Genomic DNA, 20,155 nt, shown 5'->3' on the forward strand with positions numbered 1-20,155 from the left:
TGACATCTATGGACAAATTGAGTTACCACAGTAATGTAACTGACAGAAATGCTGCCTGAGGGACAATCATTTTCACCGTCTTGGGAATTTCTAAAGCATAATAAAAGCTTTCCGTGCTTACAGTTGATATCTGAGATATGATAAATGTTTGCAGCATTTTCAACCTATTTGCCAAGTTCACCATAATGTATTAATAACACAGCATTTAAGGATTTACAGAGACACAGAGAGATTTTTTAAATCCATAGAAGCTTTTCCATAACACATCAAATGAAGGGCAGGAAGCTGCATCACACTGCTGTAGTTTGGCCAACAGGTGGCAGCAGACGCACCAGAGTTACTCTTTATGAGATATTATTAGTAGTATTTTGGGTTGTTGTAACCCTATATATTTTTTCTTTCATTTGCTCTAAAGAACCCATATAATTGTATTATAAAACTATGCATTTCTTTTCTTTTTATTATTATTATTATTATTATTATTATTTGAATTAATTCCAATTTATTCTCCACTCACTTAATTTATTACCATTATTATTATTGTTATTATTATTATTATTATTATTATTATTATTATTTATTTTATTTTATTTTTTTCATCTCATAAAAATATTGCTTTTGGAATTATTATGTTTTGTGGCATGCGCTTTGTCTTGGTCACTGGTACTGGAGAACAAAGCGCATGTATTGTTTAGCTGAGTCAATAAAAAAAGGGACCTATAACACAAATATTAGCAACTGTCAGTCAGCACCATCAATCTCTGTCTTTTAGCATGAACTCTTTCTTGTAGAATATAACAGCAACATGTTTTTTTTCTACTACTGGGAGTCCAAATGTATAAACGTGTCCATGAAATGATGTGCAGCCAGCTAGCAGTTAAATGTCAGTTCATACAAGGTCAGTGTGTGGGCTGCTCCCCTGCAGCTCTGCTGGTTGTACTGGAGATGAGCAATAATCCAGACACATCCTAAAAAGCCCAAAGCTTTCCCTCTATTCTCTCTCACTCTGCATGTATTCCTGTCAAGCTCATATACATGTACAAGTTTAATGTATACAACGCAAGGAAATGCATCTCTTTACAGATGGATAGAAACAACACCGCATATATGGGAGAGAAGTTAATACATGGGTATAAAACACTGTTTTATATCTATGAGTTACAGTTTGACGGCATATTTAGCTAACATTGGTAGCATAAAGGCTGTGTAACATAGAGTGCACATAGTGGTTCATACATCTTTTTATCAAAATAGTTCACAAAACTGATAAATAGGCCATTGAACTTTTCACTTAGAAAAACATGCATTACATAGAGCTGTAATGCATGTATCTTCTTATAGCTGGTTAACATAAGGAAGTCAGCATAACGTGCCAACTTCCTGTCTCTGGTTAACATAAGGAAGTTAGTTTGACATACCAACTTCCTGTGGCAGGCCACCGCAGGCCATCGTAGCTCTCCGAGACTCTTGTGAAACTGCGCTAACGTGAGCCACAGACTGTAAAAATCGTGGTACCGACAGCCGCTGTCTGACGTTTGCTGCTCCTAAGGTAGTGTTATTATGGTAAGGATGGCCTCTGAGCGAGGCAAACGGCGTTACCACGGTTTTGCACTCGGCGGCTCACGTTATGGCAGTCTTGGAAAGGCAGGAGTGAGCGGAGGGGTTCTCAGCTGGTTGCAATCTGCAACCACAACACTAGATGCCGCCAAATCCTACACAGTGCACCTTTAAAAAAAAGCTTTTAGAAAGGTGTCGAATTAGTCATTTAAACATTTTTGGTGGGTCCAAAATGAATGTTTATCTCTGTGGAAGATATCTGACATTTAGTTCCTAATTCTACAAGGCTTCTAATGGCTGAATTTTTATCAATAGCACCTTTAAAAAATATGTCAAATAAATAAATTGAAGCCTATTGGAGGGGAATTCCTATAGATGTTTTCATCTCATAATCAATGACACAAATTATTATTATTATTATTTTAGTATTATTTGAATAAATTGCAATTTATTTTCCACTCACTTACTTACTTCCCATTATTATTATTATTATTATTATTATTATATTTATTCTATTTTATTATTTTATTTTTTATAGCTTCTAATGACTGAATATTTATCAATAGCACCTTTAAAAAATATGTCAAATAAATAAATAAATTGAAGCCTAAGTGGGGGGGAATTCCTATAGATGTTTTCATCTCATAATCAATGACAAAAAAAAATTATTCTGTTTTTTAAATGAAAGGCTTTTGAGCAGTAACTTGGAGCATGCATGTTTTCCAGGTCGTGTAATTACATAAGTCTGCAGACTGCAGTGTCAGAGAGGAGAGTTGAGCTGTGTCTGTGTTTTGATGCTGTGAGCAGCAGCAGAGAGGAGGAGGAAAAGGAGGAGGAGGAGTCGCTCATTCAACTGTTGGCCTCTATGCTCCATAATCTGGATTATAGAGTTTCCAGGTCCGGTCTGTCTGCAGCCCATTAATCCCATTATTCTCTATTGGGTTGACGCCTCCTGAAGCGGTCAGGAAGATGTGAGATCTGTGAGACTGTGACGCTACTCCTGCTGCTGCTGCTGCTGCTGCGTTCATCTTCAAAGAGGAAACTGTTTATTTGGATGCAAAAAAAATCTAGCGAGGAGTTTTGCAAACGAGGATTGGCGAGCATTTGAGTAAAGTTGAGTGAATTTCTGTTGTGTTTTTATGCCTGGATGCATGGTGCAGCAGCAGCACTGTGCGCTCTGCAGCATCCACACTGAGCACTGCAGCCTGAGACCAGCTGGTCAAACATGCCACATTCAGGTAAGAGCTCTGCTTTTTACTGACAAATACAAACATTCAACCTGATTCTGTAACCAGTGCAGTAGAATAGCATGCCTTTTATTTTGAAATATAAAGATTTGTCTCCAGAAAGAGCACAGACTGGTGTATAGGGATGGATCTATTTGAAATGCAAAAACTTTAAAGGTCCCATATCGTGCTCATTTTCAAATTCATGTTTGTATTTTGTGTTTCTACTAGAACATGTTTACATGCTGTAATGTTAAAAAAAACTTTATTTTCCTCATACTATCAGCCTGAATATGCCTGTATTTACCCTCTCTGTCTGAAACACTCCGTTTTAGCGCATTTTGACGGAATTGCGACGAAATTGCAACAGAATCTTGTTTCGAGGCAACAACTTGAGTCCATGTGTACTTCCTGTCAGCTGATGACATTCACATACACTGCAACCTGGGACACATTTAGAATGTTTACATTTAAAATTGTGTAAAGGGTATAATATTGTATATTCGTGACATCACGAATGGGCAGAAATCCTGACAGCTTGTTTCAAACGCAGAGTTTCTGAATATGGGCTGTGTGTATTTCCCTGTGGATTGAGTGTTTCGATACTTTCACAGTATTTATATAGGATTTAAGCCTGCTTTATAATAAAAAAAACATGAAAATCTCACTTTTTTATAATATGGGACCTTTAAAGGGACTCATTTGAATGCCTGAGTGATGGTTTGGCTCACATTGTGCATTAAAGCTTCAGTAGGCAACACTTTTTTGGCATCAAAATTCCATAAAAACCTTTCAGCATATTGTAATTCAAGTGTTCTGAGAGAGACTTCTGCACCTCCTCATGGCTCTGTTTTCAAGCTTTAAAACATCTAGCCCGTGACGGGAGACTTTGACCAATCACAGGTCATATCAGAGAGAGAGAGAGCGTTCCTATTGGCTGTGCTCTGGCTGGTGGGCGGTGCTTGGTATTTCCTCAACAGATCTGGTTCACAAACTTTCTCATTTTACAGCTAAACAGTACACTACAATATGTTTCTGAAAACATTTGAGGAGAGAAATAGGCATTACAGTAACAGAATATTGATTCATATTTGATCAGCGCTGCCTAGTTTGACCGTTTGGTCGGAGTTCGCGAGTGATTGACAGCTGCTCAGAGACGGCAGGCTCCAGTTCGGCTCTGATTGGTTGTTTTCCTCCATCCTGCAGATGTCATTAGGAGCACCGGAGGACACAGAGGCAAATGATTTTTTATCTGTCTCATGCACAACTGTCAGGATATAGTGACCGTTTTATAAGAAATAACTTTCATTAATCATATTTGCTTCCTTTCTACCCACTGCGGCTTTAACAGTCCGACCTCTTTTAGCCCTCTAGATATTGTGTTAATGATTTGCTTAATGAGATGAAGTGCTGCTTTACTAACACTGACCATGTGATACCCAGACAAACACAAGAGTCCTGTGCCAAATGTGTCAGGGTCAAACAAATGGTAGTTTGGGGACAGGATTAAGCCTTTGACATAAACCCTCCTGCCTCTCTGTCTGTAACATTTACTCATCCAGCACTCCAACTGGGTTTTCATGAAGCTCCTCTTAGAAAGAAAACAAATACTCTATCTCCCTTATTTTATCCAATTGTCCTAGTTTAATAGAAGAGGAGATGTGATTGAATCCCATGCAGACGTCAGGGATAAAAGTGGGATGTTCTGATGGTCGTTTCTTCCTCTTTAAGTGATCCACTAACTGTCTGCTCATTGATAGACTCTTTAATATACCCGTCCCATTAGCAGCAGCAGCAGCCACGGCAGCAGCAAATACACAGGGTTCAATATCATTTTGTCATGTGCCATTATGATTAACACCTAAAAATATCCAATTCTTTTGACTGATATTGCAATATATTTTGCGATATTAAAGGGAGTGATAGTTTTAAAATAATTATTCTCATTTTCATTGAATATTAAATTGATTATGGTGTGATTTTTGCGGGGATCTGTACCAAACAAAGATCTTAAAGGTCCCATTTTCAGGTTCATACTTGTATTTTTTGTTTCTACTAGAACATGTTTATATGCTGTAATGTTAAAAAAAAACTTTATTTTCCTCATACTGTCTGTCTGAATATACCTGTATTTACCCTCGGTCTGAAACGCTCCGTTTTAGCACATTTCAACGGAATTGCAACGGAATTGCATTGCTAGGCAACAGTTTGGGTCCATGTTTACTTCCTGTCAGCTGATGTTATTTACATACACTGCAACAGGAAATAAACTGGGACAAATTTAGAACGTTTATGTTTAAAACCATGTAATGGTCTAAATATTGTATATTTGTGACATCACAAATGGACAGAAATCCTGACGGCTTGTTTCAAACGCACAATTTCTGAATACGGGCGTTTTGATAGTTTAACAGTATTCATAAAGCACTTAAATCTGCTTTATAATATAAAAGACATGAAAATCTCACTTTTTACAATATGGGACCTTTAAGTCTGTAGAATATGATGTGTAGGCCAGGACGTCTCTGCAGCACCACAATATTTAATTTAAAATGGTATTTTGACACATTTCACCTTTAACAAATATTGCGATTTTGATACAGTTTTGATTAATTGTGCAGCCCTATGTCAGAGGACAGATAGACAGATGGCTTCGTCATGAGGCTCAATAACTCTTCCTTTAATTTGGCCTCTGATACCTCCAGTTATTATAAATGTCTGGCAGTCAGCAAAACCTTGTCCACACTTGTCAGACTCTGTTGAACTTCATTAACTTGAATGGCCTGGAGCCACTTGGGGCTTAAGTCAATTAATTGGTTTTGTTGATTGACAGGAAATGATTCAGCAACTACTTTCATTTCAGTCAGTTTTTTAAGCCAAAAAATGCTAACTAATCTTTGATTCCTGCTTTTCAAATGTGATAATTTGCTGCGTTTTGTTGTTTATTTAAGTGGAAACTGAATCTCTTCTGGGGTTTTTTTTTTCATCGTAAAGACGTCACCTTTGGAGCAGAGAAATTGTGTCCCTCATCAATTGATAGAGAAAATAATCAGCAAACTAATACAGATGATACTCATTAGTAGCAGCTCTAATGTGACGTTTCTTGTGGAAATAATTCAATTGGACCAGATTGCATTAAGACCATCTCTCTCCCCGACTTCAATTAGTATCATCAAAGAGTTTTTACACATTTCAGAAATCTTCCTTTAAAGTTATAAAATAGGGGGACGTACCGAAACTGTCATTCCAGGATTCAGTCCTGGAGTGGAGTTTCCTCCTGCCTGCAGAATTTCATCCACAGTCCTGACTGGAAAGCTGCCAGATCCCTGCTGACTCCGTACGGAGGGTTTTCCTCCCCCTGTCAGCACCAACTGATCTAAATTGACTCTGAAGGAGAAATTGATTAGGGTGATGCAGGGCTGTCTGGAGCAGCTTAAGCACCGGCCGGGCAGCACTTTTAGTTAATTAGATTTGACAAACAGGTTGGTACTAAAAAATTTACATTGCATCTCCTCATAAACAGTCTGCAGAGAAGTGAAGAGAGATGAGGCGGAGCCAATGAGAAAGTTAAATTAAGCTGCTGACAAGCAACTATCTGCAGCCTAAAGTTGGTTAAAAACTGGCATGGCCATTTTCAAAGGGTTCCCTAGATCGCTGACCTCAAGATATGTGAATGAAAATGGGTTCTATCGGTACCCACGAGTCTCCCCTTTACAGACATGCCCACTTTATGATAATCACATGCAGTTTTTTGCATGCAGTATAAATGTGTTATTTTCTTCTATTCTAAAATGATGTGTATGAATATTTCTGCATACTGGGGTCCCTAAACAGTCTTGGAATTACATAAATTTGGTGTCATTGTAAAGCTGAGACTCTTGTGGATCCAATGAGCCCAACTGTATTCATGTGTGATGATGTTAGTCCCCATAGGAGACATTGCAATGTAGGGAAATGTTTTTTGAAACTTGACCTCACTGTATAAAATGACCTGTGGTGACCTCTAGGATAATCACAGCCTCATGACACTTTACAGCCACAAACTACAGACCTAGAGCATTCAGAGGATGGATGGCTTTCCTAGATAGATTGATCAATAAGGTGGTTTCTGAGCAGTTAACACAACAGAAGTGCTCGCCATCCAATCGCTGAAAAATGAAATTCTTGCAGAAATCTCCAAATGTCAAAAGTCTTTTGATACCAAATCACAGCATGGCTTTTTCTATGGTGTTCCTCAAGATATTGGTGTATTAATGTGGTATTTTAGAGGGATTATATTGATCATTTTTATCAATTCTTGAGTGGTAAAAAATGGTTAAATTTAGCACCAAATCTGTGTAACAAATGGCATCAACCCAAAAATTGCTGCAACAACTTATGAGACATAATAGAGCATGGAGATGACCATCATATACTTCTATCATAATGTTCTAAACCCTTATACACTTTGACAATTCATTTTATTTTGAGCAGAACCTCAAATCAATCTTCAGGTTCCCAGCTTTCAGATGATGTACACCACTTCTATGTGACATCTACTGTTGACCTGCTATCTCCCCATGTACCCCCCTAAAAAAGACAAAAACGGGTCTATTGTGTGTCTCAGAGGGTTAAAGGTAAAGTTTGATACGTAATTCCTCATTATGTCTAATAAGTTTAGCTCTTACTGATATGTGTCAGTTTTCTTATGCTGCACTCACTTCTCTGTAAGTATACAGATTACTTTCTGTTTCTCATAAGCCAGTTTGTGACTACATGTGACACCGCATTATGCGTGCGTGTGGCTGACAGTTTGCACAAGTGAATGACAACGTATCTGCAAATGTATCTGGAATTGAAAGACATGCTGATTGCCCACTCATCAGATTGAATTCATGTCCCAAATGTCTTGATTTTCCTGTCGTAAAAGCCTCTTTAATATGGAGGATTACAGTTAATCCACTCTCTGTCTGGATCGTAGCGTAGCTGTTGACTCTCTCTCGCTGATTGCAGCCGGTCTGCCTGTCTGCCGTAATGCATGTCAGTGATTGTCACATGGAAACAAGCTGTGAAGGGCTTCTTGTAGATCCATAAACTCCTGATTTCCCGAGGGAGTGTCTAATTGTTGTGCTTTTTCGAAGGCGTAATGGACAGCGGTTAGAGTGTGGTTGAAAAAGAAGAAGCTTGTTTTCCCGGTTGTGTTCATGACATGGTGAAGCTAAAGCCATACTGATCTTATTCTGAGTCATTTGTTTGTTGTTCGTTTTTAAGTGACGCAACTGTTTTTGAATCCCTGAACCATCTTGTCAGAGGATGCAAGAGTCTTCAACGTCTCACGAGCGAAGAAATATATCAAACGACACGAGAGAAGAAGTCCAGAGTATCTTTCAGTGCTCCTCGGATAAGACAAATGTGTCAATTAGACACAAACAAGGCTAATACATTGGATCACTGCATCTAATTTGGGATTAGCTCTGACTGTGGGATTAAAGTCTCTGTGCTAATGAGTCCTTATGGATGATTCCAGAAACAAAGCACTCATCCGCCCCAACCTTATACTGTGGATTGACAGCACACACACACACAGAGTGAAACGCACAAAGTTCGTTGCACCCCTGCAGAGGAGCAGCAGAAAGGATGAAGGAGATTAGAGAGAAAGGTTGAGAGAATATTAGAAGAGCAGCGGAGAGGACAGAAATAGGAGGAAGGTCAGAGCAAGTAGCAGAGAGGCTTAATGTTATGCTGTCATTTTAATATATCTTTCTTTTTTCTCACCAGCATCCAACATGATGGACTATAAGCTACCCGAGGAGGAGGGTGTTACAAGTCTACATCCCAGTGCTAGTGCCGTGCTCCGTGTCTTCAGAGACTCCGTTTGTTGACTCACATTATCTCCTGGTTGACGGGCAGCATGGAAGAGAGCAAGCTCATCTTCAGCCTGGACGGCCACGACGACGGTCCCATCGTGGCCTTCTCCAAAGACAAACCCCGAAGCAGGAAGAGCCAGCCTGACCTCACCCTCGGGATGGATTTGGACCTGAGTCTAGGTCACCGCTCCCAGCCTCCCTACCTGCCTCACTCCCCCTCATCCCCGGGCTCTTTAGCCGATCTGTCAGCGTCATCAGCAGACGTGCTCATCACCACCAACCTGGTCAAGTCCTCCTCCACGGACCTGGAGCCGAGGGAGAGCGGCTCCAAGCGAGGCAAACCTCTGCTCAGCCTGGTCAAGTCCCTCAGCACCGAGATCTCCCGCCGGGTCGAGCCAGAGGTCAACCTCTCCAAGTCAGACTCCAAGCTGCATCTGCATCCCTGGAAGCAGCTCACTCATCAGAAAATCCCCCAGGCCAGCAGACCTGAAGCAGGAGGGCTGAATGAGAACAACGACTGGGTGTCACCTCCTCCCGCCGGCGTGCCCCCCGCAGCTGAGCCCCGGGGCAGCTCGCTGATCGCCGAGCTGGAGGACACGCGGAGAAAGTTCTCCGAGGCCATGCAGGATCCGATGAGCATGCTGAGTAAGATCATGGGGGATGAAAGCCCCAAGCAGGCGAGGGCGTCTGCTGCCGGAGACTCACCGTCCTCCCAAGGCAGCGCTGGAAGAGACGGGGGCGGCGAAGACGCAGACCTGAAGTGCCGTAGGAGAACCGAAGGTGTGTGTGACACGCCTCTGAGAACTCTCCAAAAGGGCTCCTTAACCAAATCCTCCCCAGAACGCCACGGCAGTGACAGCCATTTAGAAATCCGCACTTATGGAGACGTGATCCAGGTGGTGGAGCTCCAGAAGGGATCACATCATAGAACTTATGCCCAGTCTCGAGTCACAGTACCGGGCTCGTCGCTGCCTCTTCACTGGCTCTTCCCCGTGGGTCTTCTGGCTTACGGTTTCTTTGTGTTGCCGCTGCCCTCCTACGTGACGGGTCTGTCCGTGGGGGTTGCATGTGGCTTCATGTTGGGCCTGGTGGTGGTGTTCATGTTCGCCCCGCGACGCTCATCTGCCAGAAGTAACAAGGGTTTGAACAAATCCAGACCTCTGAACATGGACCCACTGGATGGGGAGCTCACAGATCCAGAAATCCTCGAGGTAATAAATGAGTGGAATACATAGATTGTATATAAAGATGGACGACCATGACAGCTCCCCAAAAGTGAAGCCAAAACATCTGGATCGCCCCCTGGTGGCTGGCTGCAGTATAGCTCATAAATCCTCCTCTGTTAGCGGATGGGACAAACTAAAAGTCAAAGTACCCAAAAATGGTTTCTGTCATTTTAGGTTGTTCTTATCATAAGGTTGGTTATTTGATGCTTTAAAAGGGGGTGAGACGTCATGATTGGAAACTGTGAGTGAAGCTGTGTCCGTGCCCGGCTCTCGATTGATTCAGGCGGGTGACCTCAATACCGCGGCTCAACCCCCCCGATCATTGCTGCGCAGAATCTGGCTCCAAATGATGTCAAGAACTCAAGATTGCAGCTCCCATATCCGGGATATTTTGGCCTCACTTTTGTACAGCGGGAGGAAGTGGAGACCATGGATGTATTAAGAAAACTGGATACAGCGTTGGAGGCGGGGCCCCGTTCATTCCTATGAAAGTTGCTCAGTGGCGCATGAAGCCAAAATGGCTCGACTTCCGAGTGGAAAAGTACCCGGATCTTCCGGCGATCTTCCGCATCCATTGGGCCCACGGAGCAGGCACAGTAGCGTCCGCTTGGTCACAGGGTCACAGCCGTCACGGCTTGCTAACTCCGCCTCCCAGCCGTCGCTCCAGCCTCGGTCTGGGTCTCATTCACATGAACGGAGGAAGGGAAATATCTCTGGATTCAGCTATTACTGCATTTTACAACTTTTAAAACCTAATGATTTAATTAAGGGCTATTAGAGTGTTTGTACTGGGGAGTTGATTCACCTAAAAAAAATTATCAGCTGAGTTACAGACGTCTCTTTCCCAATGTAAGTCTATGGGAAAAAGTCTTTTTGGGTCCAATGGCATCACATGACGGACATGGAAGTTGTACGGAAGTTGTACTACGAAAATTGGCATCAACGACTGGCGCTCTTCCTGGAGGCTTGGTGGAGACGTGTCGTCCATCTTTATATACAGTCTATTTTAAAATACAACAAAGAGAGGCGTAAACATGAGTCACATGGTGACATTTCATCTCTATCTACTTTTATCTACTTTCATATGTGTTGTTACACACGTGAGTATGGCAGAGAGCGAGAAGCCACTTTCTCTTTACAGATTTGACTACATGGAAATGAGCTTCAAGCTCTCGTGTTTGAGAGATCAAAACAACACAAGCATCAGCAGCCATGTGAGGCAATGGATAGCTCTAACGCCAGACATCATCTGCTGTCAGTGGTGCTTTAATTGGATTAGTTTTGAGGCGTACCCTCAGGTTCAAGAGTTATTTTGAAAATAGCTTTTCTCATAGCACTTGAGAGAGAGAGAGGGCTGGCTGCCTCAAGGAATGCAGAGTTAGCAGGTTCAAATAAGGCAAATGTTGCGAGGATAGAGGAGTTACTAACAGCAGGCTATTTCAAACACTCATCCACGGTGTTAAATGAGACAGACATATTCTGCCTTGTCTCATGTTTCCCCTCCCGCTGAGCTGTTATGCTGTCATCACTAAAAGTTGTCGCAGGCAACGTGTTTTTCAGATATACAGCTATAGCTCAACATTATATTCTCCAGCACTGCATTCTCCGAGGAGCAGACGGGTTGTCGTTTGAGGAAAATATGTCTTTTTTAAAACTGAAACAGTTCAGTTTGTAAGTACTAAATAATATTTCTAGTACACCAGTAGAGAAAAGATTACTGGCATAACCAACAGGTGCACAAAAGTACGTTAGTGCACGTAATAAAAGATGGAAATACGACAGTAAATATCATTTATACAAGCACCAAACACATCTCTATGTAGCTGACAACAAACTAACCATCATCAAAAATACTGTACTCAAACCGAAGAAATGTTAACATAAACATATTCATATAACTGTTGATAATAGATAACTTACAGATGAAGCTGGTTTTGTGGACTTTACATTAAAGGATTAAGAGGATTATACACTGAGATGCTCACAATGTGAGACTCTTGGCAAAAAGGAGCTTGCTGAACACCACTTCCTGTTAATATCAATTCTAAAATGAAAATGTGAGGTGATTTGTGACTGACTGATTTGGGTTTATACGGCCCTCATAATTGTCTTCCAGGGCTGGATGAACGAGACGCATAGCTACGACCCGGAGACTTTCCACCCCTCCGTCACACACTCCGTCTACGTCACCCTGGAGGGGAGTCGGCTGCGCCTGGCGTACCCACGTGCCAACATCCCCCGGTGGGCAGCATTTGACGAGGCGTCCCACGAGGCCGTGTTTTTGCGTTCACGCACTTACCAGCTGGCTAACTGTAAGGTCAGTGCTTTATATAGAAAGTATTCAGTAACACTTCATTTTACAGGTCTGCAAATTTCATGGTAATTAGATGATAAATTAGCAAGTAACCTATTTGACATTTCTGTGGAATTACTGCTTCATTAAAGTGAAGCGTTACCACATATTACCTAATTTCTGGGTCCCAGAGTAACGGGCATGTGAGAGATAGTGACCTCTCGCCTGAACTCTCATCTCTCTGCACCCACATTGTCATCGAACACGGAGGTGAAACACCAGGAGGATTACGACTGAGGTGATGATGCTCTGAATAAACTCGACCCGGCTGCCCGTCCCAGCAGCATATCGAGGCCGACTGCCGAAGCTGATAGAATAAAGCTAACACAATCAATGTGGGGAGCGCTTTGGCAATGGCAATGTGTCAACACAATTTCTGGCTGCCAGCGTCTCTTGTAGAAAGAAAATAGATTTAGATAAACAGAAAATAAACATTCCTTTCTGTTACTTTCAATCCCAGGTGACTCTGTTGCCGCCCGGTTTGGCTCGCAAGAGGATCTGGAACAAGAAGTATCCCGTCTGCGTCACTCTGGCTGAGGGGGAGGTGGGGGAGGAGAGCGTGGTCGAAGGGCAGGAGGAGGAAGAAAGGGCCGAGAGACACGCCGCGACAGACCAGCAGCTTCCTGTCACCTTGTACCTGTTTGGCCGCACAGGAAGAGAGAAGGAGGAGTGGTTCCAGCACTTCCTGTCTGCCTCCCGGGCTGTAGCCAAGAGCGGCGTGAGCGGGGAGGAGAACGCAGGTGAGAAGGTGTTTGGATTCACGGCGGTTCCGCAACTCCTTGTTTTAAACATACATTCGAGTGCAGGACAGATTGATGCTTCACTCTGCGTCTGTCTGTTCTCTGTCGCTCAGAAACACCGTGTGGCGGAGACACTGCTAAAGAAAGCACGGAGGAGCCGCACGATTTGACGGCAGCCATGAAAACAAGAACGCTGTTGGAGTACAGCACCTTCATGACTCAACTGATTGGCTCGCAGAGCTGCAGTCCCACCCCCAGCCTCTGCCATAGTGACCAGGAGAGCCCCACAACCCACCAGAAGGTCAATGAGCAACACTTTTATTTCATTCCCAGGAAGTCAAATACGGACGCTTTGTCACGGCCGTCAGCGTTAGATACCGATGCTCAAGGCAGCGGCGCCGTAATGAATTTTGAAGTTGGGGGGGGGGCAGCTTTGGATGACGTAATACAGTGTTGCCAGCATCCCCGCACACCCCTGGGCATCAACCTCGCGTTTATGCAAGTATTGTAAAAAAAAATAGACTTGAAGTGTAAATAAACGCTTCAGTTCAGGTTGCGGTTACGTGAGACTCAGCTGAGACGGAGACGTGCAGACAGCTGCTGCGAATGGCCCCGTGGCCCCTCTACTTCCGGCACCCATGGCTTGAGGCATCCTTGGTTGGGCTTTCCATTATCTTCAATGTAAACCCACTTGCGTCAATATTAAACGCTCAGAGAAAGTGCGCTGGGATTGTGGTGACGTAGATTTCAGAGCGAAAAGACACAAGGCGACACAACGTCAAATACCGACGCTCTGTCACGGCCGTCAGCATTAGATACCCACAAACTCAAGGCTTTCAGGAGTCTGACAAATGGTCAGAATATGACGACTTGGGATGAGAACGCGTTGCTTATTTAACTTTAAGATGTAGTATATCAGGTCTAGCGTGACAGTGCAGGAGGTTGTAAATGGATGTAAACTCTCCACAGGTTTCATTTACGGCGTGAGCAGATATCCGAACTTTGTCTCTGCTCTACTTACCCTCTGCATGTCATACTAATGCTCAACATCCCTCCCTTTGATCAGAGCTGGTCAATATCAGCTACTGTTCTACTGTTCAGCGGGATGCTGGCTCAGCTAAACAACCACCCTGCTGACTGGACCAAATGTCAATGTGCAGAAATATCAGGTATCACCTGGCTGGAGGGATATTAATAGGAACCGACTGCAGCTGCTAATCCTGGTTTGCGTGGTTTGAGGTTGGCACCCCACATAGCGACAGTCTGTCCTGGTATTTAGAGGAGGAAGAGAGTCGGCATAAATTTGTACCTCGGTCCGATCAGATCATTTACTCTCTGAAAAATGCTTGTGCAAAACATACGTGCCTTCCAGGGACTCATTACTCTGTTATTCCTCGCAGACTCACAATGAAGAGCAGGGATCTGGAGGTCAAGCTGGAGCTGAGCCCGGTGCAGGTTCAGGGACGGAGGGACGCTCTGCAGAGGGCCAGCCCACCTGGGTGAACTCCCTGGTGGGACGGATCTTCTGGGACTTTCTGCGGGAGAAGTACTGGACCGATCAGGTGGCGCACAAGATCCAGAAGAAACTCAGCAAGATCAAGGTGAGTGTGGATGAGGATGAGGATGGTGATCGGTTTTAACTGATGCTCCTCGTTTTTAATCGAGCCCCCGGGAAAAGCGCCGGTCGTTTTTGTAGTGGCTAAACGGCGGTACTGCAACTTCTGTGTCCGTCACGTGATGCCATCGGGCCCAAAAATACTTTTTCCCAAAGACGTACATTTGGAAAGAGACGTCTGTAACTCAGCGGATTATTTTTCTTTAGGTGAATTAACTTCCCAGTACGAACACTCGGATAGTCGTTATTTAAATCATTAGGTCCTAAAAGTTGTAAAACGCACTAATAGCTGAATCATGTGAATGAGACAGAAGATCGCCGAAAGATCCGCATACTTTTCCAGACAGAAGTCGAGCCATTTTGGCTTCATGCGCCACTGAGCAACTTTCATAGGAATGAACGGGGCCCCGCCTCCAACGCTGGATCCAGTTCTCTTAATGCATCCATGGTTTTTATATTCATCTTCATAGTCACACCATCAGCAGCAGCATCATCAGCATCATACTGACTGATGACAACAGTGAGTCTACTGTAGGTCAGAGCTCTATATCACTCGATGATACGACCTGAACATCAGCGCTGGTTTGTTTGTGCACAAGGTCAAAAGATGTGACACAACGCTGCAGCTCTCTTTCCTCTGTTTGTGTGTGTGTGTGTGTGTGTGTGTGTGTGTGTTTGAGAGTCTGCTGATAATGCACTCTCTCTGGTTCCAGAGGCGGGAGTGAGTAGTGGAGCACTGATGGCGCTGCAGCATCTCATTACTCATTTCCTGCTCTCCCTCTTTGACACACACCATCCTTTCTACTATCTCTGTCCTTCACACACACACAGACACACACACACACACTGCAGGTTCCCCCTGCGCGCTCGTTAGTTTGAAGTAATTATCTTCCTCTGTGGAGCCTCTATTTGTTTTACACAGATTTCATTTTGATTTTTTTTTTTTTTCTCGTCTGATGTGCGTGAACGCAGCGTGTTTGCTAATTAAAGGTGTCGTTTGTCTCGTTACAAGTTGCCGTACTTCATGAATGAGCTGAAGCTGGCGGATCTGGACATGGGCACTTGTCTACCTCAAGTCCTCAGCACCTCCTCACCTACACTGGACCGCAGAGGTACACAGCTGTGTGCATTTAACTCGTACATGTTGCATTTGATAAAGTACTCATCTATACATGCTCTTGCTCTTGCGCCAAAGTAAAGCCCCACAGAGCCACTAGCTTGACTGTTTCTTTTCTGTACCACTTTGCAGAGACTTGAGTCACGTGACTTAAGTTAAGACTTTGGTTAAGTATTTGTGATGAGAGGGTCGTACTGTAAAGGACAGAGGGTGTTTCATCCTGTACAGATTGTAAATTCGTGATTTGTGATATTTGGCTATAAAAATAAAACTGACTTGACTTGGACTTAGTACTATATTAGTATCACTTTTTTTTTACTTTAAAGACGTTTCAAATTTCCTGTTTGTTGTACTACTCTACGAGTCTCTACAATTGCCCCTCGGGGACAAATAAAGTGATTTGAATTGAATTGAATTGACTTGAATTGGAGCCACAAATTTTATGACTTTAGACTCGACATGACAAAATAAAAAAAAGACTTGCAACTCGACTTAGACTTTTACACCGATGACTTCTAACTTCATCCCTCAGTGAAAGACTTTTGCGTTTGTAGGTCTGGCCCTCCGCGGTCCAGCCAAATATGATACCAAAGATGATTTCGTTCGTATGTGGTGGTCAACAAAAAACAAATTGCAGTATTCAAAACGTGTGGGTCGAAATTTAGACCGCATTACATTTGGTGAAGAGCACATTATGACTTGTTTAGGACTGTTAACTCAAAGTTTAGGACTTGGGACTTGAGTGCAAAGACTTGGGACTTACTTGCAAAACAATGACTTGGTCCCACCTCTGCCAAATCACCACCAAATCTCTCACCAAATAAGGTTTACCCAACAGATTTCTTCTCTCAGATACGAACCTGTAGTCAGCTTAGGCCATGATCTCATTTGTTTCATTACAGAGTTTGACCCAAAAGCTTTCCATTGTCTCCTGCCTGAGAGATTAGCAATCCGCTTGGCCTTGACTAAGCTTAACTGACAATAGCTATCCTCTACTGGTATAATGTCCCTTCTGCAACAACAGGCCAGGTCTAGAGGAGATGTTGGCTTGTTAAGAGATCTGATCTGATCTTACTTGCTACCTGTAAGCTGTTAGGTTTCTCTCTGTTATCTCCCAGGCCTGTGGCTGGAGCTGGAGGTGGTATACACAGGCTGCCTTCAGATGACCCTGGAGACGAAGATGAACCTGTGCAAACTGGGTAAAGACGCAGAGGACGAGGCTCACAGCGTTCTAGAGACCCAGCAAGTCGGGTGAGGCCCATCTCCGCTTCATATAGATAAAGAGAGTGTGGAGGTGGATGTGAGCGAACGCTTGAGGAGTCTGCTAAGCTCAGCAGTTTGTATTAAGAGGTACCATCGGTGTGTTTTTTTCAGCTCTAAGCCCAGGCTGTGTATACTGGCTGATAGTGATGAAGAGTCATCCAGCGCTGGCTCATCTGATGAAGAGGACGTCCCCCCCTCTGAGCCGCAGGGGTCTCCGGGAGACAAGAGCACAGTGGTCGCAGCCGAAGGGTAAATTAAACCACACAAATCACATACATCATGGATCATAGGTCACACAATTGCACTGCCACTGTAAGCATGTTGAACTCGTGGTCACATCATATATGATGTAAAAAAGGTGACTTTTTCACAGCAGATATATTGACTTGTCAAACACAGGCATAACTAATAATTTAGCTAATTGCTGCCATTTTTGGTGAAATGAAACTCGTGAGCTCGTGTTTACCACATGGGAAGTTGTGTACACGATATGCTTGGTGTTCAAGTGGTTAAGTCGTGAGAACACAACAATATTAATGCTACTGTCGGCGTCTAGAAGCCACAGAGGCTAACAATTTAGTAAGCTAGCAAGCGGGTAACATAATGCAGGAAATACAAAGACATAATGACAGAGGAGAAAGATGAGGCTGTTGGGAATATCAACATTTTCCTCAGACCTATCATACAAAGAAAAACAATACACGACTAAAATTAGTTAATATATTAACTCATGATGCACCGAAAAGTTAACTCACGTCACAACTGGTGAACTCGGAGCTTTCAGAAACTTTCCACTTACCACAAGAGGGGGGCGTTCATATGGACTCTTCTCGTGAACACGGTAAACACGACCACATCTGAAGGCATCATTTGACTTGGTGCAGCAGGAAAAGCACAGGTGGACTTAACGACCTTAACGATGCTGCACTCTTTAGTTATGGCGATGCAGTGCAGCATCGTTAAGGTCGTTAAGTCCACCTGTGCTTTTCCTGCTGCGCCAACTTACTTCCAGAGCACCTTTGTGTCTTTTGTGTGTAAAAACTCTGGGCCAAGTTTAACTGACATTTTCTCATTTACACAACAGAAACTTCTAAGAAACTTTTTGGGGTGCTCTGACAGTCAGTTGGCGCAGCAGGAAAAGCACAGGTGGACTTAACGACCTTAATGATGCTGCACTGCATCGCCATAACTGGAGCGCAGCATCGTTAAGGTCGTTAAGTCCACCTGTGACAGAAAAAGATTAGAAACCACTGACTTACATGCTGTTTATTATGATATATTGTAGATTTCAGAAAAAAAAAAAATATTCACAGTCGTAACTACGACTTGAATGTTGAAATCAATAGTGATTTGTTGTAAATAAGGTAATTTCCATAGGATGTGAAGTATTTAACAGCCACCAGAAGGGTAAAAAAGGTTTCAATGTGTCCAAAGATTCAAAGCTCTACACTGTTTCTGTGTCCTGATCCTTCTTCCAGGCACACTGGTAGCAGCACAAGTAGGAAGATCTTGAGATTTGTGGACAAGATAGCAAAGTCCAAATACTTCCAGAAAGCCACAGAGAACGAGTACATCAGGAAGAAGATCGCTGAGGTGTCCAACATGCCTCTGATGCTCAGCGTAGAGGTCCTGGAGCTCTCTGGTACTCTGGCCGTCAACATCCCACCTCCCCCTACTGACAGGATATGGTACTGAGGTTTCTTTTATTGTCATTTCATGCCATAAATTCAAAGGTTTCTTTCTTTCTCACAGTCTTTTTCTCTCGTTCAGGTACAGCTTCCGGGTGCCTCCCAGGTTAGACCTTCATGTGCGACCCACGCTCGGGGAGAGGGAGGTCACCTTCACTCACGTCACTGAGTGGATTGAGAAAAAACTGCAGTGTGAGTTCCAGGTCAGTCAATCGGTGAATCTGTCGATATGCAGAAAAAGATCAAATGAATAATTCAAACATACTTTGTGAAGGTAACAGGAGAGACTTCAGAGAACAGTTCCAAAGCACACTGGAGCACACGGATTTAAGGCAGTCAACTTTATTAAATAAAAAAATTCCGATGCTCAAGGGGTACTCAGTTTATTGCAGTCTGCAACCACACCACTAGATGCCCCCAAATCCTACACACTGTACCTTTAATTATGTTTTTGTTTACCTTTGCCCGTCAACAGAAAGTGCTTGTGATGCCCAATATGGACGATCTCTACCTGCCCCTGATGACATCTGGCCTGGACAACCCACCTGCCTCCCGCCACTCCTCATTCCAGTCCTCGTCCCACCAGTCTTCCATGGAGTCCCAGGAGTACCTGTCAGAGTAGTGCCCCCTTTGAGGCCACAGATGGGATTATGTCGATTATGTGCAGCTAATAGCCGTGAATCTCTAATTGATTCTGAGGGCTGCTGCAGCTGGGTACCAGCTTGGTGTTTATCCTGAGCGTGTTGGTTGTAACCATGCAGGATATAGATGCCTCCTGAAGGCACGCTGAGCACGGCGGCAGCGACCTCGGGACTGTGAGAACGGTGCTAAAGTGCCCCCTACTGTGAAGATGAGTGTACACCAGTTAGAGCACATTAAATACACCGAAAGAGAACTCTTTTTTATTTGATGCCAACTCTGATAAAAGATGCAAAAACTGGATTTTCTTTACTGCACGTCAAAACAAGGTGTTGAAGATGATTGAACAAACAGTTTCAAATCCACTGATCCTGTTACATGGAGATGATACTGATGATGGTTGTGTTAAATCCAGCTACCATGGTGCATGTTATTTCTTTCTATAATGCTCATGGATTTATCGGTGAATAAAAACCTGTTCGAGTCTTTAAATCTATGTTAAATGATGAATTTAGGTTGCAGTTAAACACACAGCATTTATGGGTAACACTTAATTTTACAGGTCTGCAAATTTCATGGTAATTAGGTGATAATTAGCAAGTAAGCTATTTGAAATTTCTTTAGAATTACTGCCAAATTACCCCAATATTTACCTCATAATTTATCGAAAATTACTTTATTATAAACATTATTTAATAATTATATTTCCCTATAGCTGGTAATTTATTTAATACATTTCCAGGAAAAAAATACAAAGTTAATTGATATGCTTTATTTCCATGTCTGCTGATAAATAGATGATAATTAGCAAATAACTTATTTTAAATTTCTTAAAAGTCTCCCTGAATTATAATATTAGCTACCAGGTTACATTTGTGTAGACAA

General features: G+C 43.0%; 1 protein-coding gene across 1 annotated transcript; it reads left to right on the forward strand.

Annotated features, from left to right (window-relative positions):
• The first annotated feature begins 2,436 nt into the window (after nucleotides 1–2,436).
• On the forward strand, nucleotides 2,437–19,762 carry LOC141781217 (testis-expressed protein 2-like). The gene is made up of 12 exons (XM_074656801.1): nucleotides 2,437–2,795; nucleotides 8,541–9,840; nucleotides 11,972–12,172; nucleotides 12,669–12,948; nucleotides 13,062–13,249; nucleotides 14,349–14,549; nucleotides 15,576–15,675; nucleotides 16,799–16,931; nucleotides 17,055–17,192; nucleotides 18,422–18,631; nucleotides 18,714–18,834; nucleotides 19,107–19,762. The coding sequence occupies exons 2-12, from the start codon at nucleotides 8,674–8,676 to the stop codon at nucleotides 19,251–19,253; spliced, it is 2,886 nt and encodes a 961-aa protein (XP_074512902.1). The 5' UTR covers nucleotides 2,437–2,795; nucleotides 8,541–8,673; the 3' UTR covers nucleotides 19,254–19,762.
• The last annotated feature ends 393 nt before the right edge of the window (nucleotides 19,763–20,155 follow it).

The sequence above is a fragment of the Sebastes fasciatus genome, chromosome 13, assembly GCF_043250625.1.
Source record: "Sebastes fasciatus isolate fSebFas1 chromosome 13, fSebFas1.pri, whole genome shotgun sequence".
Taxonomy (NCBI): Eukaryota; Metazoa; Chordata; class Actinopteri; order Perciformes; family Sebastidae; genus Sebastes; species Sebastes fasciatus.